Consider the following 24,399-nt stretch of genomic DNA (forward strand, 5'->3'; position numbering starts at 1 on the left):
GTGAGGGAGCCTGAGTTGGGAAGTGGCTGGAGTAGGGTGGGAGCAGAGACAGAGCCCAGCCCATCCTTCAGGAATACTCACACCACTGAGCTCTGCCTCAGGGTTGGGCTTATCTGGGAAGAGTCCTAGCCCCGCCCCAGCAAGCGGGAGGCAAAGGCCCCAGGCCCCGAGCAGACCTGGTGTGGCGCCCACCGGCAGCTGGGGAGACAAGAGCCGGCCTGTGCATCCTGGCGCAGCAGCCAGCCTGGCCCTTGGACAAGGCCAGGAGGGCGTGCAGCCGTGGGCTACTTCAGCTCCTGCTTCAGGAGGGCGCTGCGCACAGGAGCTTGTGGCAGGAGGGGCGACGCAGCCCTTCCTGACCTAGCTGTTCCTCGTGGAGGCAGAGGCTTCGCTCACCACAGGGAAGTGTGGAGAGCCCAGCCGTCTGCTGCCGTGCCGTGACAAGGCGCCGGCTCCAAAGCACCTCTGGTTTTTGGCTGCACTGAGAGAAATCTCACTGTACGCACAAGATGCCAAAGTGACAAAGTGCAGGGAGCTCGTGGACTGGCCTGATGACAGTGGCGTGTCTGACCTGCTGGGTATTCACACTGAGTGGTACACACCCTCCACCAGCGCCCTCTCTCCCTAGACTCTGGTCCAACCACGCCCACGCTGTTCCCATCTCCCAGCCACTGCGGGTGGCCCTCTGAACTCTGACATCCCCCCTCTTCCCCATCTCCAGGCCCGTGCCCAGGCCAGGCCCTCCTCCGGGACCACCTCCCCTCCCTCTGCCTTCTCGGTAGGTGCACAGCCCTCCGTGTGGGGGCACTCCTGCACCATCTCTTCCCACATCTCTCAGTCCCCGCTGGAGAAACGTCTCCCTTCTCTGAACCTTGGGGCACTTTCTTCCTCTCCTCCATCATGGTCCTTCATGTCCTCATGTTTGCTGCTCCACAAAGCTGTGACTTCCTCCAGGCCTGGGATTCACGCCTTCTGTCTGCACCTCCACCCCCGGCACAAGATCTGACACACAGCAGGTGTCCCACAGAAGTGATTTCCCTTCCACTCTCTCTGCCTGCGGATGGTTCACTACAAGCACGCTCTGTGCCTCTGCCACAGCAAAGCTGAGCAACTGCTCGGCACACATTCCACCGTCCCTCCCGTCTCTGCCCGTGCAAGGTATCACCAGCTGATCCCTGAACTCTCTCCCACAGAGCTAGGACTTGGCCTCAGGATCATTCTCAACACACAGCTCTAACCCGTTCACATCTCAGTGGAGCAGAAAATACATGGACACGAGTAACCGTGGAAACCACTGGAACAGAGATAGGATGTGGGATAAAGCTGGCCATCCTGGACAGAAACCCAATAATATCTGATTGGTGTCTCCCGAAAGCAGTTGCTCCCTGTCAGAACTGTGTGTGTGCTTAGAGCTCCCGTGTTCCCCTGGATGAACAGCTCTCAAACTTTTGTGGGCAAAACATCACCTGGGGTGCTCGTAAAAAATGTCTGTCTCTGGACCCCACCCCCAGAAGTGCCACTGGGAAGATCGAAGGCCTGCCTAGGAATCTGTAGTTCAAAGAGCATTCCAGGTGCAGATGCAGATGGCCTCAGACCACAGTCGGGGCATCAGAACCGTGTCTGTGCAAGTTTGCAGCCTCCCTCATCACTCAAATGATGACCTGGAGACCCAGAGAGGGACACACAGGACCTGGGGTCATACAGCAAGTGTCAGGGCCAGAACCAAGGCTCTCTGCACGATCCCACGAGACACATGGTTGCCCGCACTGCCCCCTCCCCAAGACACAAGGCAGCCCCAGGCAGGGTGCGGGGCTCCTGGGCCCGCACCTGAGGGAAGGTGCCCAGGGCCGGACTTACCCCTTGTTCCATGCTGTCATTGGCGCGGTCTGTGACTTTGGAGACAAGGGTCAGCGCACCTGCGGAGAGAAGCAGAGCAGAGCACGGGGCCTTCTGGGGAGAGCCGGTCTCACTGCCCCATTCTCACCTCTTCCCTGTCGGCTGCCCCTCCCCTGATGTCCCCGCTGCAGTCACAGGGCCTTGTATATGGGAAGCACCAAGCCTTCCCATGCTGGGTCAGGTCACAGGCCCAGTCCCAGCTCAGCCATTGCTGCCTAAGTGACCTCGACGTGACAGGACCGCTCTGTGCCTCAGCTCCCCTGGCTTTACATGGAATGTTAAAATAGGGACAGCCCTGGCAGGTCACATGCAGGGACAGCTACGCAGAACCAGGAGGAAACCGGGAGTCTGGGGTGAGTGCTTCAGACCTGGCCCCACCTCCTATCACCAAATTCTGGTCACCCCTTCTCCTCCCCTGACTGGATGTCAGCCCTTCCCGGGGAGTCTCTGTGGCTGGGGTGAAGAGGGGTCATCTCAGAAGCCTGCACCCCCAGCTGGTGGGGAGGGGGCCGTGCCGGGCACCTGGGACCTGGGTAGAGTCTGGAGTCAGGGAAGAGGGGCTCTGAGGTCACGCTGGACTCACCCTGTGTGTTATCGTACTCGGCCGAGTCCGGGCACAGGTTGTTTAAATAGTCTGTGGAGTGAGCAAGAGCAGGAGTCAGTGTGTCCTGGGGAGGCCAGCCCCTCCTGTCCACAGCAAGAGCCTTCTCTCCAGAGATGGAAGGAAAGTTCCAGAAGAATGGGGTGTCCCCACCCCTCCTGTTTGCCCCATCACAGCAACACATGAGCACACCAAGCCCCTGGGATCACCACAGCATCATGGCCACCACTGCCAGTCATTCAGTCATTCAACAAACATTGACAAAGCGCCTGTTGTGTGCCTGGGACTGCGATACACCTTTGGGATACAGATGCGAAGATGAAACCTGCCTCCAAGAGGCACGCAGTCTGCTGGAGGAGGCACGTCACCACCGACCTGGTAGAGCGTGATGTTAGACCTTCCACATGTGCACACCGCAGGGCTCTACACGGGCTGGTCTCGCTCCCGCTGCCCCTCCACATCACCCTTCACCGGGCAGTGTTGGCATTCTCACTCGTTCTTAAATATGCAGAGCTCGCTCCTACCCCGGGGCCTTTGCACTCACTACCCCTCTACCTGGTGCTTTCTTCTTCCAGCTCTCCATACCGCTCACGCCCTCACTTCACTAAGATCTCTGTTCAACGTCACCTCCTCGGAGAGGTCTTCCCTGAGTGCTGTGTCTACTACAGCAGCCAGGTTCTCCTCTAAGTCCTTAATCTGCTTTATTTTTCTTTAGAGCTCTTATCACGGACATACTACACTTTCATTTCCTTATTTGTTTGAGCAAAAGCTCCGCAGCATCACAGACTTTGACTGCTTGCTTCACTTCTACCGCTCCAGCACCTAGCCCAGGGCCCAGCACATGGGAGAGGCCTAATGAGCACCTGTTGAATTAACGCTGAATGATTAACGGGCGGATCAGTTCTCTGCCCCCGGCCTGAACGTCTGTTCTCACAGCCTGACCGCTCCCAGGAGTTATGTGCATGCCTTTAAGTGCGGGTGCTGCCTCTGCACCGAAGCATCAGCTCCTAGGCCAGGGGTCTCTGCCCACTCGGGAGGCAGATGCTCAGGACAGAGGTAAGGGTGTCCTGGCAGGTGGAGGGAGCAGAGGGGATGACATTCCCATGGGAGAGTTCGTGGAGAAAGAAGAAAAGAGGACCTGGGACTGAGCCCCGAGAAACACTGACATTTATGGGCCCGCAGAGAGGAGAGGTGGCCAGTAGAGGCGGAGAGGGAGCGGTCAGAGAGGTCGGAGGGAGGCAGGGAGAGAGGAAACCACAGAAGCGCCAAGAGGAAAGGGCTCTGAGAAGCAGGAAGTGGTCAGTGGCAAAGCCACAGAGAGGGCCAGCAGGTCGGAGGGGGCAAACGTCCACTGACTCAGGAGGGCTCCGGGGATAACAACGGCTTTGGGGGAATGAGACCCACTGAGACGGGGGGACACGCAGAAAGAACCAGGGAAGCTGTGAGTTCCTGTGCGTTAGGGTGGGAGAGGCTGAAGGGAGACACAGGAGGTGGCCACTGGGCAGGTTTCCACGTGGCAGCAGGGGGTCCGAGGCCCAGCCAGAGGGAAGGTGCTGGCCAGGCAGGGGGCCGCCTCCCTGGCCCTTCCCGTCTCAGTGGGAGGAGGTGTGACGGCACAGCTCGCCCGGACTGCCCCGCCCCCCGGCAGGAGCCCTCCTCCCCGCACCACCTCGGTGCGCCTCAACCCCGCGCGCAGCCCACCTGTGAGGAGGACCTGGTACTGGAACAGGCGCCGAACCACCCTCAGCAGCCGGTGCTTCACGTTCTGGCCGCCCCCCTGCTGACTCCGCTGCTCCCAAGGGACGAGCAGAACAGAACTCCATGAGACCCAGCCACAGGGCTCCGGCGCCCCCCCCACTGTCCATCAGCACCTCCTCCAGGCTGAGCACCTCCCCGTCTCCAAAGCCAGGCCCCCTCTCCAGGTTAGCACCGCCCGGCCGCACGTGACAGGTCATTCCTTCGGGCTCGCAGACTGTGCTACACTCAGCAGCACGTCTCTCCCAGCCCCCGCTTTGCATCTAGTGTCAGTGACAGAAGAAAGTCCTTGATCTGGCTGCCCAATAACTGGATCCCCAGTTGGTGGCCCTCTGTTGGCCACTCCCATGGCTGGGGCCCCAGCTTGCTTTGTGCTTCTCTATGGGGACAGGAGAATGGCCACTAAAACCCTCCTCATGGCTGAGGCCATGCCTGGGGCTCACCAAGTTGTCACCGATGGCCCAAAGGGGGATGTTGTAGGTTCTTCCCCCTGCTGGGTCACCCCCACCCTCCCAGGGCGGCCCCTCTGGCCCCAGCCTCAGGCCTACTAAGAAGCCCCACTGATCTGCATTCAGCCCCCCCGTGCTGACCCACACCCCTGCATCCTTAGAGTGGGTTTGTGGAGGACCAAGGGACCCACCTCAAACTCCCGGACGGCAGCTGCCAGGCGTGGGGACTGCAGGCAGCTCTCGCCAAGCAGACTCAGGTACCTGTCGAACTGCAGGATGTGAGCGGCGTGGTGCTCAAACCCCTGCTCCCGGGCCAGGAAGACGTCAGCCACCTTCTGCTGGCTCTCCCTGCAGCCAAGGGGGAGGCGGGGACAGGACAGTGAGAACCAGCCTGTGACCACCCCGTGTTAGACAGTGGGGGCTGGCACTGCATCCCCAGTGGGGGTCCCGGGCCGACCCTCCCACAGTTGTTTTACTTCGGGCCGACGACCCAGCACTTTGGTGTCTTGGCTTCCCCGTCAGTCAAATGGAGGAGACACGTGGGGGTAGGGTTCTGACACCTCTCTCCAATTCCCCAGAGCGCGAGGAGGCGGGTGGAGGGGGTCCAGGGGCCACTCACCAGTGCACCAGCCTCTCCTCCAGCTCCTCCAGGATCCCCTGGTGAAGGTCGCAGATGGCTGGGAGTTCACTCAGGCCACGTCTCAGCTCCTCCCTGGCCAACGTGTCCTTGCCCTCTTGGTCCATCTCATCCAAGGTCCTCAAGACAGCTCCGTGGAAATCCTGAAGCCCCGAAAGACCAGTTACACACGGGTCGATAGGACTGAGCACAGGTCCCCCTTCCCGGCAGCTCCCCTGCGGCTTTGGAGGCCTGGCCTCCATGCAGACCAGGACACGGGGCCTCACAGCAGCGTCTCAGACCCTGTGAAACAAGGGTGACAGCACGCTCCTGCTGATTACAGGTACCCGACGGCCAGAGCCCCCACACAGCTCCTGGCACGAAGTAGGGTTGAAAGCACGGTCATTTCTCCCCTTCCTTGTGGGAACCTGGCTGCACATTTTTTTACCAGATGGCTAAGAGGTTGGGTAATTTCTTCCCGGAAGAAATATAAAGCTCTTGCTTTACAAGTATCCATCTTTGAAGAGGTTCACAGGCCACCCTACTTCACAGCACAGTCTACAGAAATCACAGGCACCCGCTCCCGAGCGTGGAAATGGTGAGGACGGCGACTGGAAAAACACTCACGTGTAGTGCCAAGATATGCGGGGGGTACAAAGCTGTGCCCCCACCCGAACACAGTTGTGTAAAAAGTGAACCAAGAAAAGCTAAAAGGAAATGGAATAAAATGTGAACAGTGCAGTGTCAGGGGCATGGAATTAGGACTGACTTTTTTCCTTCTTGCCTCTGTTTTCTAAAATTTCTGCATGATTCAGTGCTTTAAAAATTAAAGTAAATTTAATAAGTATTAAAATTATGAAGAGTGTTAAGACTTCTTTCTCACAACAGAAGTACCTGATCTTCAAATGCACCTGCAGGAGGCCCAATCTTAAATACATGGGATCCTGAAACCGCCCTGAACAGTGAGCAGTGCACATCAGGGGAGCTCCGCATCAGAAGTCACGGGCCAGGCCACATCCAGGAGGCCAAGGCCCCTTGACAACACTCAGGAAGGGTGATCTCTGCCTTGTTCAGCCGCCTCCCTGACGGGGAGCTCACTGCGGGGCAAGACAGCTAATCCCACTGCTGAACAGGTTTCACTGTTAGAGACTTAAGAGTTGTCACTCTCTTAACATACACATCTGAACAGGGAGTGAGCCTGAGAGGCAGGGAGGTGGAACAGGGGCAGAAGGCGGGGAAGGAGGAAAGGGAAAGAAAGAAAACATGAGAAAGCAGAGGGAGGGCACTGATGGAGGGAGGGAGACAGAACGGGAGGGGCAGAGGCTGACGGAGACCTCAGGGCACTGCCCCCAGCACATCTGCAAAGAGGCCACTGTGCTCCAGATGGCTTGGCAGATGCGGAGGTTAAGAAGGTCTCCACTTCCTGAACACCTCATCATGTCCCAAGCCGACCTCCTGCCACTGCGGCCTGCTCTGCCGGGAACCGCGGGGGACACGGGGAGGGCGGCCACCCTGCCTGCAGTCCCAGGGGCAGAGGATGAGCTAGTTCCTGCCCGAGGCCGGCCTTCCCCACCCCATCACTAAGGTCAGCCTGGGGGGCTGGGTCTTGAACTAGTAAGTGGGTTCTCTTTGCAGAAAGCACGTGTGTCCTTAAGTGGAGGCCACAGGCTTGAGCCAGAATCAGAAACTGAATCCCACTGCACCTGCGCTACCAGAGCCTTTCCTGAAAGCATGTCTCAGAGGGCGGAGAGAGTGTGGACGACAGCGAGAGGGCAGCTGGGTGGGGGTGGCCGGCCCACTGCGGGGGGTGGTGCTTTACTCTTATTTCTGCCCACAGCTGGCTCTGGACACGGGTCATTCTGAACCTGGAGCAGAGGTTTCCCTGCTGGCCCAGGGGTCTCTCCTGACCCTCCCACTCTTTCCCGGTGAGTCGAGGTGTTTATCAGGACGCAGCCTCCAGCCCCGCAGGTCTTCTCAGCCCTGGCATCCCACAGAAAGAGAGAAAACATGCTGATGAGGCCGGTAACGCCTCCTGCTGGGCAGCGGTTGAGAGAGGACTTTCTGCACACTCCCTCTCCGGTCCTTGCCAGGTTCCAGCCCAGCTACCCCAGAAGGGATCCCAGGCAAGCTGTCAATCTATCTGTGCCTCAGTTTCCTCACCTGTAAAATGGGGTTACCAGTACCACCAGGTACACATCACACAAGGCTCCTGAGAGGCTCATACTGATGGTTAAAACTGCTTTGTAAACTGTGAAGCGCTACCCCATGGCAGTAATGGTTCTGTTTTAGACATGACATCTTCAGAGCAGAGCCACTGCTTGCCTGTGGCCTCCCATGTTTTTGAAGTCCTGAAGAGTATGTGACACAGAAGAGTTTTATAACGCTTGCTGATTGATGGACTGCAGGACCCTTATTTGACAGAAAAGGAGACTGAGTCACGGGGGAGCCAAGACCTGAATCGGGTCACCCTGATGCCCAGATCCGAGCACAAGGGAGTGGGTGGACGGGGAGGGGGGAGAGGACAAGCAAAGACAAGGCTGATGGCTGCATGTGTATCACACTCCAGGGAGCTTAGATATTAACTGCTTTGCAAGCTGCTTTCTCACCTGTAATTAATTCTCACTAAATTGACTCAGTCCCAATGGGCAGGATGGCCATCACCAGCATAACTCACTCCATCAACTGGAGCATAATTGGAATCACCACAAACATCCGCTCTGCAGGCTCGTGCACCAGCGGGAAGAGCCGAGTGCCCGCTGCTCCATCCGTCACTCCCTGGAAGGTTTCTGCTATCCCAGTAGTCCTGGCCTGTCATCGCCCCTGGGGGCCTGGCAGCCACCGCAAAGAGAGCGGGGAGGTAGAAGATACACAGTCTTCATCCTCTCAATTTTGAGTGCCTGCTCTGCCCCAAGCCCCGAGGGGAAGGTGGGGGCAGGAGAGATGCAGTCCTGCCCTCAGACAGTCTGCAGTCTAGGGGCAAAGTAGTGAGCAAAACGATGTCAACACAGGGGAGTGGGTGTTGGGACGGGGAAAAGCACAGGGACCAGGGGAAGGAGGCCTGGCTTAGCTCCAGGGAGGCAACACCCACACTGAGACAAGAGGGGGAGTGCTCCAGGTGAGGGCACAGCATGTGCAAAGGCCCTGAGGTGGAGGACGGCCTGAGTTGGGTGTGGTTTGGGTGCTGGAGGTATGGGTAAGAGTGGGCATGTGTGTGCACGTTGCACAGAGGACTGGAACATGATAATGCAGGAAGGTCAGACAGGGGTCCCATCCCACAGGGCCCTGTAGGCTTTTCAAGGGACTTGGGTTTCATCCTGGGGTGATGAGGAACCAGTGAAGGATGCTAAGCTGGGGAGCAAAGTGACCAGGAATCTGTCTTAAGAAGTTTGCTTTCTTGGGAAAATAAACTGGCGGTGGCCGGATTGGGAGCGGGACCAGTGAGAAGGCCGTTCCAGTCGTCCAGGAGAACAGGGGAGAGGCCAGGACCTGACGGTCCCATGAGGGGAGAGAGTGCATGGATCAGAGACAGAGAGACTAAGTAACTTGCCCACGGCCACCAAGATGGCGGGATCTGAGCCCAAGAGGGCCCGATTCCAGAGCCCTAGCTCTCCCCACTGCTCCACACCAGTTCCTCCTCTTATGACTGGCCAGATGGCAGAGCGACTTGCCCAGGTCAAGGAGGGAGACTGGAACCCAGATCTCCAGAATCCTGGCCAAAGCTCTGCCCAACCTCAGAGACCCTGGGGCAGCCTGGCGGAGAAGCCCGAGGTGAGGACAGCCTCTGCCTGTGGATCCCAGAGTCTCCCGGGAACTCTCAGGGCTCCCAGGACCCTGCTCCAGGCTGGCCTGCAGTGGAAGCAGGGACCTCACATTCAGGGGCCTGGTCCCCTGGCCACTTGCCCCTTCTCCAAACCCACCACTGTGTTCTCTGGGTGACACAGCATCTCCACTCTCTGGGCTGAACAGTTGGTGGGTGGCCAGGATGTCCTGCTCCTTGCAAGTGGTCAAACCACTGATGCCACTGCTGGAAGTCAAGTGGCTCACCAGAATCCCATGAGACCAAGTGCACACTGTCAGCCATGACCCACTTACGTCACCATCATGCCCCTGTCCCGGAGGCATGACGTCACTTGGCCTGGCCAGTAACGGGAAGATGCTTTGGAATCCTGAAAATAATTCTCTGTGAGGCATGCGAAGATTTCTTAAACTGTATACAAAGATTACTAACCATAGAGGGAAAAAAATGGACTCCACGTCAAAAGGTGAATATGAAAAAAGAGAATTCGGTTGTTCAGTGTACAATCCTTGTTAGTTTTGTATAAAGTTGAAACTGTTTTAAAATAAAAGGTTAAAAATAATTTTACAAGTGATTAAGATGAGAAAGAATAAAATGCTTAGGAATAAATTTAACAAAGGAAGCACAGAACCTGTACTCTGAGAACAACAAAGCATCACTGAAAGAAATTCAAGACCTGAGCAAACAGAACGGTGTCCCATGTTCACGACTTAATACAATATTGTTAAGAGCCCAGCGCTCCCCAAGCTGAGAGACAGATTCACATCAACCCTTATCGAAATCCCAGCTGCCTTTTCTACAGAAATTGACAAGCTGATCCTAAAATGCGTATGGAGACACAAAGGGCCCAGAAGAACCCAACAACCTTAAAGACGAACAAAGCTGGAAGACTCACGCTTGCTGATTTCAAAACTTGCTGCGAGGCTACAGGAATCAAGACTGCGTGGTAATGGCCTAAGAACAGAAGGCCATTTAGATTAATGGAATAAAGTTGAGAATCCAGAAATATTTACGGTCAAGTGATTTTCGACAAAGGGTGCTAAGAAAATTCAATGGGAAAATAACCCTTTGAACAAAGGGTGTTGCTGTTTGGATATCCGCAGAAGGATGAACATGGACTCCTTCTTTGGGTCATATACAAAACTTAGCTCAAGTTCAAAGACTTAGAAGTAAGAGCTAAAACAGTAAAACTCTTTCTAAAAAATAGGAGTAAATCTTTGTGATTTGGGGCTAGGCAAAGCTTTCCTAGCAATGACACCAAAAGCACAAGCAACGAAAGGAAAAATATAGATAAATTAGACTTTATCAAAATGTAAAACTTTCTTCCTTCAAAGGATATTCTTAAGAGAGCGAAAAGAAAACCTACGGAATGGGGAAAAATACTTGCAAATCACGTATCTGTTAAGGGACTTGTATACAGAATTACAATAAAAAGACAACCCATTGAAAAATGAGCGAAGGACTTGAAAAGACATTTCTCCAAAGAATATAAACAAATAACCAAGAAGCACATGAAAGGATGCCTAACATCCTGATTAGTCACTAGGGAAATGCGAAACAAAGCCACAGCGAGATACCACTTCACAACCCCCAGCATGGCTAGAATTAAAAAGACATAAAACAGCCAGCACGGCAAGGAAGTGGAGAAACTGGAACCCTCGTGCTGCGGTGGTGGGGATGGAAAATGGTACAGCCACAGCGGAAAACAGTCTGGCAGCTTCTCAAAAGGTTAAAAAGTTACCATATGATCCAGTGATTGCACTCCTAGATATACACCCAAGAGAAGGGAGAACCTATGTCCACACGAGAACTTGTACATGCATGCTCACAGCAGCGTTTTCAGTCAAAAGTGGAAAGAATCCAAACGCCCATCAGCTGATGAATGGATAAACAAAGACGTGGTCTACGCACTCTGTGAAATTTCCCTTAGCCGTGAACAGGAGTGAGGCGACAGCACAGGCTATGACACGGATGGACCTTGAAAACACGAGGCTGGATGGCAGAGCCAGTGTCAAAAGACCAACAACTGTCTGACCCTGATCACATGAGGTGTTAACAGTGCAGAGACAGACCTGGACTGGGGGGCGCTGAGGGCTGGGGGTGACAGAGCAAAGGTGCAGGGTCTCTCTGGGGTGATGAGAACGTGCTAAAATCGAGTGTGGTGATGACTGCAGTGCTCTGAACATACTAAAACCAGTTGAATTTTATACTTTAAACAGATAAATTGTATGCTATGAGATTTGTATCTCAATTAAGCTGTTAAAAAGTTGAATAGGGAAGCCACAAATTGGGAGACCAGAATACACATATCTGAAAATGGACTTGTATCCAGAATACTTAAATAACTCCTACAAATCAGTGAGAAAAAAGACAGACAACCCAATTGAAAAAATAACCCTGAGACATTTTTCAAATGAGAATTTCCAGTGCGGGGGTACAGCTCAGTGGTAGAGTGTGTGCTTAGCGTGCATGAGGTCCTGGGTTCCATCCTCAGGTTCTCCATTAAAAAGTTTTTAAAAATGTATTTTTAAAAATGACCATTTTCAAATGGCTAATAAACAGGAAAGACACTTAATTTCATTAATCCTCAGGCAAATGCAACTTAAAACTGCAAGAGAAGCCACGCACAACCAGCAGAAGGGCCACGAGCCAAACGGCTGACGGTACCGTCTGCGGGTGGGCGTGCGGAGGCGTCAGCCCCACACGTCGCCAGTGAGGGCGCCTATCGCTGCCACCCTTGCGTAAACCTGCTTGGTAGTTTCGAGTAAAGCTAAAGCACCGCTTACCCCGTGACCCAGCAATTCCACTCCTAGATGAACACTGAGGAGAAATGAGTGCCCGTCTCCCCTAGAACACACGCGTAACACTCACAGCAGATTTACAACAGCCCGAAGGGAAACAGCCCAAATGACCTTTAACAGGCGGACAGACACACACCGGTGGTACAGCCATACAGACGAACACTAGTCGACATAGAAAGGGGATGAGTCTCACACACCAAGCTGAGCAAAGAAGCCAGAGACAAAGGAATACATAATTCATGATGATTCCATGCATATGAGGTTCAGGGACAGGCTAAACCAATCGAAGGTGATGGAAAGTGAAGTAGTGGCAACCGCCGGGGGTGGAGGTGAGACAATGACCAGGGAGGGGCATGGGGCATCTTCCGGGCAATGGAAATGTTCTATCTGGATGGTGGTGGCAAGTGTACACACACGGACATATTAAAAATTTGAGCCCCACCCTTAAGATTTGTGATTTAACTTAAACTGTATGTAAGTTACAAAACATTTTCTAAAAAGCAAAATAGTTCTCTGAGGTCCCTGAGGGGAGTGAGGACATGCGAGTGCCCCCTACTGTTTTCACGCCCCTCCAAGCCCTTCGTGGTCCCTGCTGCCCTCACAGCCAAGTTAACCTCCTTGGCCAGGCACTGAGGGCTAGTCCCTCCCACCTCTGCCCCGATGCCCATTTCTTTACACCAGCGGTTCTCCGAGCTGCGTGTGCAATGGGATCACCTGCTCAACTGATTCAAACCCAGCCTGCTGGGCCCCGCCCCCAGTGTCTGCTCAGTAGTTCGGGTGTGGGGCTGGATAATTTTCATTTCTTCCAAGTTCCCAGATGTCCTTGCCGCTGCTGGTCCCAGGAACACACTTTGGGAACTGCTGCTTTATAAGAACCCTCTTTTCCAGCCTGTGTCTTTGTTCTGTGCCTCCAGCATCTGATCTATATCTTGTTCATCTTTCAAAGCTGCTTTGAACGCCACCTCCACCACGAGACCTTCCTGGGTTACTTCAGCAGTCAGTCTAAGGAACTCTCAAGTGTCCTACGGCCTCCAGAGATCTGGGTCACAGCCTGAAGGGCGCCACCCTGATCCCAGAATGTCTCTGAAGTCTCAAACTATGGCTTAAAAATTAATGCATATTTTACATTATTCTCCGGAATATATCCATGCCCAATTTAATTTGCTTAAAATTACATATCTAGAGCAAAGCAGAGGCTCTTAAAAAACGTGCTGTGTTTCTCCAGTGGCCTTGAGTATTCCCCGGCACCTGCTGCGCACGTGGGGCGGGGTCACCCGCATCCCAGCCTGAAAGGCAATGGCTTTACAGAAGTTTGCACTGTCAGGCTACTCACCTCCTCCAGTTAAGCAGAGAGCTGACCACGGCTCACTCATTTTTGTTTTGCCCTCAGACTGGCCCATCTTTGCTCACAACTGCGCTGATGGCTGCTTGCTACTTTCCCACTAAGTTCGCAGTGTCAGGTGCAAACTGGAATCACCTGGGAGCTTTTCAACTCCTGATCACCAGGCTGCACTCCAGACCAATGAAACACGTATCTCTGAGGGTGGGAGCTGAGCCTCTATTTTTTTTAAAGCTCGCAGGGACCCATGCACAGCCAGGGCTGTGGACCAGTATTCTAGAGGATGCTGGCTTCCAGGGGACAGGAATCACAGGCCGCCTGTGCTAGAAGACCTTACAGGATCGCCCATTTGTGGGTGTAAAATGTTCCTGTCCATCAGTATTGCTGGAGGGCTCCTTAAAACACAGATGGCCAGGCCCCACCCCCAGGGTTTCTGACCCAGCAGATCTGGGTGGGACCTAGGAATATGCATGCCCACAGCCCCAGGTGATGCTGCAGGCTGGGGACCACACCGATGTGGATGAGGGCTTCCCTCACTGTGCTCCATGGGGACCCGGCTGGGGACCCGGCTTAAGGGCGGTGGAGGCAGAGCCAGCTCTGGCCTCCACCCGCCTTTGGACAAAAGCACCCCCACTTTCACCCACTGTTCACACTGGGACGCTGAGGAAAATTCCACTTGAAAACAAGCTCCCACCGGCCATCTCAGGGTGAGGGATGAAGGAGAAAGAGCCTTTTCAAGGTTATACAGCAAGTTTTTTTCCTGGACTGAACAAAAATATAGAGGGAAGAGCCACACGCCTGGGGTAGACACTTTCTCCACTGAGATACCCCCAACAGCTGCTGCCTTCCCGACCTGGGGAGCTCACCCCGTTCCCCCTCACCCCAAGCAATTCTGAGGGAAAAAGGCATGTTTTCTCACACTCAAATAAAATCTGCTTCTGTCTGATCCTCCCGAAGATCAGCATGCTCACTCTGCCCTGGAGCAGCCCAGCCAAGACTTGGAAGCAGAAGTTGCCGCATTCCCCCCACCCCAAGGGCAGGGGCTGCAAAGACGAGTCAGAGACAGTCACACCCCCTGCCCCTGCGAAACACAACATCCTCCTGGCTCCACATTCCCCAGCAGGAGGCCGAGTGAGGGCTTGGTCTGGCCCCCAGCACCACCCACCCCCAGCAAACCCCAGACCAACCTTCCCTACAACTCCTGCACTGCGTCTGCCCTGCTGGAGTCCTCTGGGCTCTCAACTCCAATGACTCCCTTTTGAAACACGCTAGGTCCCAGCATTCAGGCTCTCCCTGAAGACCAGCTCTCCAGATACTCCCTGTACACCCCACACTCCCAAGCCCTCCCCTCTGTGCACTTAGTTCTGCCGCTCCTACCTGCTGAAAGGCCTGTTTCTACTTCCTGTCCATCCATGTCCATAGCAACACCTCCTCTTCCAGGAAGCCTTCCTTGACTTCACTCCTCCTGCTCACACTGATTCCTCCCTCTTTGGGCTCCTTACCACCTAAGAGGACTACTCCACATCTAGTTGTCTCCTCCCCTTCTTAGGGCTCTGGAGTCAGACAGCCCTGGCCCCATTTCTCACTGGCTGTGTGACACTGAGTAAGTCACTCACCTTCTCCTGGGACTCAGTTTTGGACCCATTCAAACATCTGAGAAATGCTTACTGAGCACAAGCTACGTACAATTAAATGAGTCAATGTCTGTAACCTGCCAAGCACGTATGGGAGCTCAAAAAATGCTCCTGCCCCCACCGGTCCCCACATCTGGCACATGGGACACTGACTACAACGAGAAGCCAGAGCTGGCTGGGTGAGGAAGGGGGGCTAGCACACCAATCTAGGTAAATAAACGCATAAATTCACTACCAAGTCTCTCTAGGTCCTGTGTTCGCCCGTCATGTCAGCACCAAGGCCACAGACAATTAAACTCCCACACGCTGATAAGGGAGGGTTTCTGAATGACTCTCCTCCGAGCAGTGTGAGCAGCTGGGCTCTGTCCTTGCGGTGTTTCCGATGCCCCTGCGCCCTTTCTAGCGGCCCCACCACTGAGGAGAGTGGGTGGTGCGATCAGTGGTCAGCGGGAGGGGTGCGGGGAGGATCTGGGAGCCTCTCACTGCCCTGCACTGCGTCCTCCTAACACTCCTCCCTAAGTCCTTTCGTCCCTTCACGAAAGCCTGCCAGTCCGCAGGCTCACCCCCTCCAGGGCACCTCCTTCCTCCCAGGGTACCTGAGAGCCCGCTCCTGACTCTGCAGCCTCCCTCGGTGAAACCTCGGTCTCTCCAGGAGCTTCAGTTGCCCTCTACACTTGACCACTTCTGGTGCACATCCTGCACCCAGCTGACCACTAGCATGTCCTTCCTCGAGCCCCCCACCCCAACGTAACTCATCATCTGTCCCCAAGCCTTGCCTGACCCTCTCTAGCACTTGGTTCCTTAGTGGGTCAGCAAGCCAGAAACCTGGGGTCAGCCTCCCTTTCCTACACCCAACAGCCCACCAATCACCAGGCACACAGCCCTCCAACCTGCCTGCAGCACCACAGTCCACCGTCACCCCAGCTGCAATCACCCAACAGCCTCCCATGGACCTTCAGCAGATTGAAACCAAACCCCAAACCTGCCCTGCAGGGCTTGCAGGGCTCTGGCCCGCCCTCGGCTGGCCCTAACGCTCACCCTTCTCTCACTCACACACAGCACTCCAGCCAGCCTGAACTTCTTTCAGCTGCCAATCACACCGTTCTTGAGCTGGCCTCTGGGCCTTTGCACATGCTGATCTCTTTGCCAGCTGCAAGGCTTCCTCACTGCTCCCCACCGGACTAACTCCTCCCCATCCTCCAAGTCTCAGCTTAGGCATCTTTCCTCTGGGAATCCTTCTCTGAGCCCTGGAAACTTGGGGCAGGCACCTCCCTGGAGCCTCCCCAGCCTCTGGGTGCCCCCACCACTGTATTAATATTATTTCTTTTCATGCCCACCTTCCTCCTGGACTGTCAGTTCCTGGAGGGCAGGGACCTCCCTCTTGTCATTCCTCCATTAGAGCCCACAAGAGGAGCTCAGGAAATTATTTTGATGAAACAAACATTAAGACCGTTGGAAGGACTGACCCCGCCATCACTCACTCATCAGTTATGTATTGAGCACCAACAGTGTACTGGGCATCACAGACCACTGGGAATGAAATCTGTCGGCTCTTTGCCTTCAAGGAGCTCCAAGTGCAGTGAGGGAAGCAGGCAACAAGCAAACACCTAAAAACAGCCCCAAATGCACGGAGCAGAGCAGACAGAATTGAAGGGTGTGGACAACTCAACACCCCCAGTCGGAGACGTCACTATCCCACACTCAGGGAGGGGCCCACGCTGAGACAGGAAACCGCAGGGTGCAGAAGACTCAAACAGCACCGCCGCCACCCTGACGTCTGCGGAACACCCACCCAGCCGAGCGAGACACATCCCTCCCGAGCACACACGGGACATCCTCCAGGACGCGCCATGTGTCAGGCCACAGGCGAGTCTCAGTACATTCAAAAGGGCCGAAACCACACAAAGCATATTCTCCAATCACTTTGGAGAATGGAATCAGAGATCAGCAGTAGAAGGAAATCTGGGAAATTCACAAATATTTGGAAATTAAGCAGTTTAAAAAATTTTTTTTCCTTTGGAAATTAAGCAATTTTAAATAACCCCTAGGTCAAAGAAGAAATCACAAGGGGAATTGGAAAGTATGTGACACCGACGAAAATAAAAACATGACAGAAGAGATTCATAAATCAGATCGGTTTAGATGGTGAAAAGTGCAGTGAAGGGAAGGAAACAGAGCAGGAGAGAGTGCGGATGAGGCAGCGGAGCTGAGCTTCTTCACCCTCCCTGCGTCGCACTCTTGCCACAGCATCATCCCTGGGGAGACACCTCCCTGTCCTCTGCCTCCGGGACTGGCCAGTGGGATGGGGAGAAGTGACAACGTCCCAGTTGTGAGCATGAATCTCAGAAGCCCTCTGGTGTTTTACTTGCTCTCCTACCGTCATCCTGGGAAAAGCCTCCCCTGGGTTCCCGCTGCACCTTCAGCCTGGGCCCCAGAATAAACACACAAGAAACACAGCCACTGATCTGAACCCAGTTTTGGCCAAATGACTTCCAGTTGACCCAGCCTCCCTTACAACATCCCTTCCAATGCGATGGAAGCAGAAGTCGTCAGAGGCTTTCAGGAAATCTGTTTCAAGTGAACTAACTCAGCTGGGGGCACAACCTTTTGATTTTCTGCCTCTCTTCTTCTTCTTGCTTGGGACATGGATGTGATGGTGAGAGCTGCAGCAGCCATCCTGTTTCACAAGGAACCTTGGAAATGGAGGCAGCAGACACATGGAACCTTGGTCCCTGAGACTGTTTGGAGCTGCCAAACTTGACCTGGATCTTTCTTACTTCTGGACTTATTTCTACAAGAGAAAAGTACCTCTAAATTATGCAAGGCAGCATATTGGGTTTTTATTACTAGCAGTTGAGCACAATTTTTAACTAACACAGAATTATTAGGAAAGGCTTCGGTAGTATACTGTATTTTCCAAAAATAGCCCTAACAATATCTCCTATTTCACATGGTCTTCATGCAATGTGAACTTGACACTCTTCCCACTGAACGGCGAAGACGATGTTCCCTCCTCTTGAATCTCCTGGCGTCTGTGACTGTCTCAACTAACAGAGTGTGGTGGAAGTGGTGCTGCTTTTACGATCTTGCTACTTCCAAGCTAGATCACAAAAAGGCCATGAACTTCCTCCTTCCTCTCTCTTGGGACACACATTCTTGGTACCCAACTACCATGCTAGGAGGAAGCCCAAACCTGCCCATGCAGAGAGACTGCAAGTAAGTGTTCTGGCCACCCATCCAGCTGAGGTCTCAAACAGTAGCCAGCACTGACCAGCAGCTGGGTGTGTTCGATTCCAGCCCCTGGCCATCGGGTCACTCCTCGTTTTTAAACCTTCTCCAGACCTCATGGAGCAGACACTCTGTCCCCACCTTGCCCTGTCTGAGCTCTTGGCCTGGAAAATTTGTGGGCATCACAACATGGCTGTTTTATGCCACAAAATCTGGGGGCACCACTTCTTTGGAGAGGAGACACTTAAACTGAGGCCAGAATGAGAAGGAAGAACTGACTTTGGGAAGGTCAGGGGCAGGACACGCCAGCAGAGGGAAGGGTGAGTGCAAAACCCGCACAACGGGCCTGCAATTGCAGCATGTGAAGGACAGCAAGAAGGCCTGTGTGGCCAGGCCCATGAAGGAGGAAGTGGCCAGAGGTCACGGCGCAGGTGCAGACGCAGGGGACTGGATCACTCAGGGCCTCTGTGGTGAGGAACCCTCTCCTGGGCCATCAGACGGCGATAACTAACTTCCAGAGTTACTGCTCCCAGCCACCAGGCTGACTTCTGAACAGGCCTCATGCCTTAACCCAAAAGAGGGGCCAACAGTAGGAGTTTTCTGCTTCCGCTAGGAGAGGAATTCTTTTTCAGATGAGAAAACAGAGAATTAAAGGTGTCTGGGGCCATACCTGCTGAGAACCTCCCGTGACTCACTGTATGCAAGGGAGAGCACGGGCCCCTGGCCTGAGGCACGTTAGGGCCACCCCGTCTGGTCCTAACCTTGTTTACGGGCCCATCGCCGGACCTGCTTCCCCCTCCAACCTGCCTTTCTCAATGTATCCACATCCTAACAACATGTGACGACGCAACCTTCTCCACACACACATCGTGTACTTTCAGGTCCGCGAGGGGCCGGTGCTGACCACCTGCCCTCCTTCACCACCACCACCCTGGCCTGGTGGGCTCCCTCAAAGCCCATCTCAGTGGCGCCTCTTCTGCCAACTGTCCTGGACGCCCCAATAGGGAATAAGCCTCTCCTTCCTCCAAGCTCCTGCAGAATTTTGCACAAATGATAATCATCACAGAGCAGCATAACTGTTAACTGACATAGTACTCCTCCCCACCTCAACCCTTTCCCTCGACAGAAAACGAGAGACCTCCTCAAGGGCAGGTTCTGGGCCTTTTTCACATGTGGGGCTCCAAGACCTATCTCAGTGTCTATGGCACTGTAAACATCCTGTGATGTTCAAACCAGAAGGATGGAGGGATGAGTGGGTGGGTGGATGGATGGGTCAGTGGGTAGGTGGATGGGTGGGTGGATGCATAGATGGATGGGTGGATAGATGAGTGGGTGGGTGGGTGGATGGTTGGATGGGTGGGTGGGTGGATGGATGGATGGATGAGTGGGTGAATGGATAGACGGATGGGTCAGTGGGTAGGTGGATGGATGGGTGGGTGGGTGGATGGACATACAAGTAGTAGATGAACTCAGGGTGGAGAATGGAAGCATGGATGTATTGTTAGATGCATGGACAGATTAAAGGACAAATGAGTGGGTGAATGCCTGGTTAGATGAGTGTGTGAGAGGTTGATCACAGAGACAGATGGGCAGTTGGATTAACATATTTATGACTGGGTTCCTGGAAGGAGAGAGCATGTCTTTAAACCAGAAGTCAGCAAACTTTTCCTGTAAGGGACCAGATAATAAACATTTCAGGCTTTGTGGACCACATATGGTCTCAGTCATGTATTATTCTTGTTTGCTTTTTTTCACAAATGTTTAAAAAATGTAAACTTCGCTCAGTGAATAGACTGTACAAAAACAAGATTTTGACCAACAGAATTCAATTTTGGGTGACCAGAACTTTTAGTAATCCCTGAGGTAGCTCTATCTACCATGTGACATACAGAGTAGAATTTCAAACACACAAGGCCAGAGGCCATCCCCGCCCCACTCTCCACAACAGCCCGGTAGAGTCAGGACTGTTCCAGCCGGGGAGGTTAGAATGCACAGTCGGCCCCTCCCCGTCACCGGGCAGCCCTGGGATTCCAGCAGCAGCAGATCTCTAAGGAGAAACCCTGAGAGCACCCTCCACCCTGAGCAGTCAGACAAGGTGCAGGGATGGGAGAGGCAGAGAACGTCCCAAAATCTGTGGGTCTTCTTTAGACCAGCACTCCCGGCTAGGACTGGAGTCACGTTGGGGGCACTTCTGCCCTTCTGTCCCCACAAGCACTGACGTCACGGCGCAGCTCCAGACCACAATTTCCTGCAACTAGCTTACAAACTGTGATTTTTTTATGGGCTCTTTTTTTGCCTCCTCAGGATGTTGTTAGGGATTACCAGCGGCTTCAGCATCTTTCCAACTGGCAGGAAGTGGTGCAAACACAGATGGAAGTTTCCCAGTTAAAATCCTCTTAACAAAGTCATAAAATAAAAATGCCCAGCCCCTCTGACACGCTGCCAGCTCAGGAGCAAGGGAGAGAGAATCAGAGACGGGAGATGATGCAGGACAGACCTTTCAGGTGTGTGCTGGGGCTGGTACGCGTCATACCCAGGGCTTGGGTTTAATCATGTGCACACAGTCCTCATCCTGTAGGGCAAAAATGAGGGGCTGGGAGTGTGGACCACCTCCTGGGGATCTGGGTGCCCCTGCACACATGGTAATGTGACACCAAGGTGATGTCACCGAGAGGGACCTCAGTGGGATTTGACCGGAGACCTGGCTCGGTGCCGGGTGCTCTACTCCCTCCAGGGAGGCCCCCGCCCCACGGAGCTCCAAGGGCGGCGGGGACACATGGTTAACTTTAAACATGACGACAGTGCACTGGGAGGCAGGAGGCCCGGGGGTTCATCCTGGCTCAGCTACCATGTGACACCAGCCAAGTCACTCCCTCTGAGCCATCACGTCACCACCGACAAAACGTCCAGGATGGACATTCCCAGCTCTGACGTGCTTGGAAAGACACGCGAACAACACAAAGCCGCGCAGGATCAGATGCTAGGCTCCTCCCTGTGACCCAGCCCCACGTCTTCCCCCAGGGAAGCCTGCCTAGACTCCCCGAGGCTGTCAGTCACGCCCCCTGTGCTCCGGGTAGTTACTCGCTCACTAGTCTGTGTCCTCCCCTGGACAGACTGCCCCAAGAAGGGCCCTGTCTGATCTGATTCTCTATTCCCAACTCTTGTCACACAGCAAGTGTCCAGAAAAACGCTGGTTGAAGTGAATGGAACTGACTGCACAGGGAGCCTGTCCAGGCCATCTGGGGGGCCATGAGGGTGGCAGTGCCGGGACCCCAGGTGGTCCCTGCACCTGGCCTCCCTTCCTCTAAGAGTCCAGAGGATTCCCCCTCTACCCCTACCAGGCACAGACAGATCCACTGAAGGGATGTGCTGTTCACCTCCTGACGCACATGAATCAGGAGACGGACTTCCCTGAAAAGCCTCGGGGATCCCGGCCTCCATTTGCGGAGGTCATCTCTGCCTCCTCATGGCTCTTCTGCCTCTTCTATCACAGCCTTGTAAAAGGGCAATTAGACTTGGACAATTAAAATGATTAACTCACCAGATGTAAGTGCTGGAGCATCTCCACGTACCTGCGGGGAGAGAGGGTGGAGCGTGCATTAATCCTCCTTCTGCGAAAGCCGGGGAGGGTGACGGGCCGTTAATAAGCGCAAGGCCACAGGCAGCTGCTTGGGGACTTACGCTTTCTCCGACGACAGCAGTTCCTGTGCGATGACGTGGGCCCTGGACTGTCCTTCCACCTGCGGGAAGAAACAGAACCATCAGGAGGGACAGTACCAGAGGGGGCAGCAGAAGGGGGGCCCTAGCTCCACGGTGCAGGCTTACAGAAGGCCGGTCACGCTGCTGGAGGCAACTTCCACGCACCTCTCAGCCCGCCCCTGGCACTCACTGCCTGTGCCATCTTCAGCCTCGGCAGCCTCACCTGTGAATGTGGACGCTCATGGTGTCTAACTCGGAAGGTTGCTGTGCTCGCGCTCTGCCCAGTGCCTGGTGCACTGTGAGCACTCGCTAAGCCGCCGCAAGCACGCCCGTGGACTCTGCCTCCGCCCGTGGACTCTGCCTTGAACACCCCGTGGCTCTCTGTGCCCGGCGAGCTCTCCCTTCTTGCTTTTGCACGTACCACCCGCTCGGTTTTCTTTCCCCGTCCTCTGCCCAGCTAACTCCCAGTTACCCTAGAAGACTCAGCCACAGTATCCATCACTTCCTCCACGGAGCCCTTCCTGACCCCCTCCCTGAACTGGTGGCTGAGGTATCCTTTCTGGGCAGCCCCCTCTCAGGACACGGATTGCGTCTCCCCTGTAGGCAGGGACCCGGAAGTGCACCTGTGCAGGGCAGTGCCTGGCACAGGGCTGGTCCTCTTTTGTTAGTGAAAGAACACAGGAGTGAGTGAGTGAATGAATGAATGTTTGTCCCACTTGGGAAGCACTGCCTCTCCTGGCTGACTCAGAAGGTGAGCCATTTAAACCACCTGAGCCCCAGCCTCCTCACCTGCGAGACTCCGAGACTCCAGATGACTGAGATTTTGTCCATAAACCAGAAGGGCAGGCGGGGCTGAGCAGAGGCTGTGGCCCCAGACCTGCTGGTTATCAGACCCCTGCCAGTGGACTCGGAAGAGCAGAGACAGCGGGGCAGCCTGACAGGACAGGTGGGGACGTTGGGCCTGTTTCCCATGTGTGGGCAAAGCGACTGGAAAAGGCCCTTCTCTGCCGACCCTGGGTGTTGCTAACCTCGAGGAGCCACGGTCAGCGGACCGTCCACTCCAGGGACTAGAAACGCACTCCATGTCGGGGGAGCAGCCACATGGGGCTGCGGTTAAGAGCACAGACTCCAGAACCAGGCAGTCTGGGCTCAAGTTCTGCTTCTGCCTTGTATTAGTTGAACAAGTCATTTAACCTCTCTGTACCTCAATTTTCTTATCTGTAAAATGGGCACAGTGGTGTAACAGTCTCTCATATGTCATGCGGACACATCTCATGATGGTGAAGATAAATGAGGGTACACATCCACAGAGTGACCATCTCTGCGTATCCGCACATCGCCCTCTGTGTCTGTGTCTGACACTTGGAACAGTGTCTGCACACAGCACAACAGACATAATGGGTATCATCATCCTTGTGGTTCTGGCACCTTGAGGCAGTACCAGGAACAGAACCAAGTGCCCAGCAATGAAATAGGAACAAATAATTTACAGGGTCAAGTAGGAAAAGGCCTCAACTGCAAAGTGAAGGCTGAGCGACTGCTCTGACTCAAGCAGTCGGGGCAGAGGGAAGCAAACAGACCCTGGAATCAAGCCCCTCCAAGTTCAAAGCCTGGCTCCAGCCTCGTGGAACCGTGTGACGGCTGGGAAACCACGACCTCCGAGCCTCAGTCTTTTTCATCTGAGACATGGTGGACAACCAGCCTGACCTGGGCTTGGTGATGCTCTCCCGACTCTGGGCCTCTGCCTTTGCTGTTCCCTCTGCCTGTGACGCATTCTTACTTTTTGACTTTCTCAGGTCTCTGCTCAAAAGTCACATCCTCACTGTGGCCGTACATGACCACCCAACGCAGAGAACTCCCACAGTCATCCTTACCCCAGGGTTCTCAGCCTTGGCACCATGACATTTTGGGCCACACAGCTTTTCACTGCAAGGGCTGGCCTGCGAACTGCAGGACGTTCAGCATTCACGACCTCACCCACTGGATGACAGCCGCAGCCCCCTCAACCTGTGACAACCAAGTATGTCTCCAGATGTTGCCAAACGTCTCCTGGGGGCCAGGGGCTCATGGGGGTGAGAATCTCTGCTTGCACCCCGAATCCCCTGCATTTTTCTTTACTGCAGTCACACCACCTGCTGTTATCCTTGCACACAGAAGATGGTCAAGAAACATTTGAATGAACAAACGAAATGAGATAGAGTGCCCTGCACGTAGCAGGTGCTCAGTAAATGAGTTCCCTTCCCTCGCTGGTCTGCCCCCAGTGGCTCCCTGGCTGAGAGCACGGGGTTTTGGAGGTTCCAGCCTCTCCAAGGCCACCCAATAAAGCAGGACCTGGGCCGCTGGTCAGTCTCCCTCCTGCCTCTCACCGCCGCCTCTCTGGTGGGCGCCGCTCTTACAGCAGCCACAGGGCAGGGGGGAAACTTGTGAGGCCCCAGCCTCCCCTGGCCTCCCCCGACCACAGGCGCCAACCCAGGTCCACTGCCTGCCTTCTGCATCTGCAGGGCTCTGTGGGCGAGAGCAGCTCACTGCCCAAGCAGGGGAAGGCTTCGTAAACACAACCTTCACAACGGAAATGCATCCTGCAG

General features: G+C 54.5%; 1 protein-coding gene across 2 annotated transcripts in view; it reads right to left on the reverse strand.

Annotated features, from left to right (window-relative positions):
* FGD5 (FYVE, RhoGEF and PH domain containing 5) overlaps window positions 1–24,399 on the reverse strand; it is a 104,974-nt gene that overhangs the window by 24,811 nt on the left and 55,764 nt on the right. For both annotated transcript variants that reach the window (XM_072941917.1, XM_072941918.1), the window contains 7 exons: window positions 21,797–21,855; window positions 21,657–21,687; window positions 5,321–5,481; window positions 4,893–5,049; window positions 4,199–4,286; window positions 2,480–2,530; window positions 1,858–1,916 (listed from right to left, as the gene is read on the reverse strand). In XM_072941917.1, the coding sequence (XP_072798018.1) occupies window positions 1,858–1,916; window positions 2,480–2,530; window positions 4,199–4,286; window positions 4,893–5,049; window positions 5,321–5,481; window positions 21,657–21,687; window positions 21,797–21,855 (606 nt within the window). The remainder of the gene's footprint in view (window positions 1–1,857; window positions 1,917–2,479; window positions 2,531–4,198; window positions 4,287–4,892; window positions 5,050–5,320; window positions 5,482–21,656; window positions 21,688–21,796; window positions 21,856–24,399) is intronic.

Source organism: Vicugna pacos, chromosome 17, assembly GCF_048564905.1.
Source record: "Vicugna pacos chromosome 17, VicPac4, whole genome shotgun sequence".
NCBI classification, from domain to species: domain Eukaryota; kingdom Metazoa; phylum Chordata; class Mammalia; order Artiodactyla; family Camelidae; genus Vicugna; species Vicugna pacos.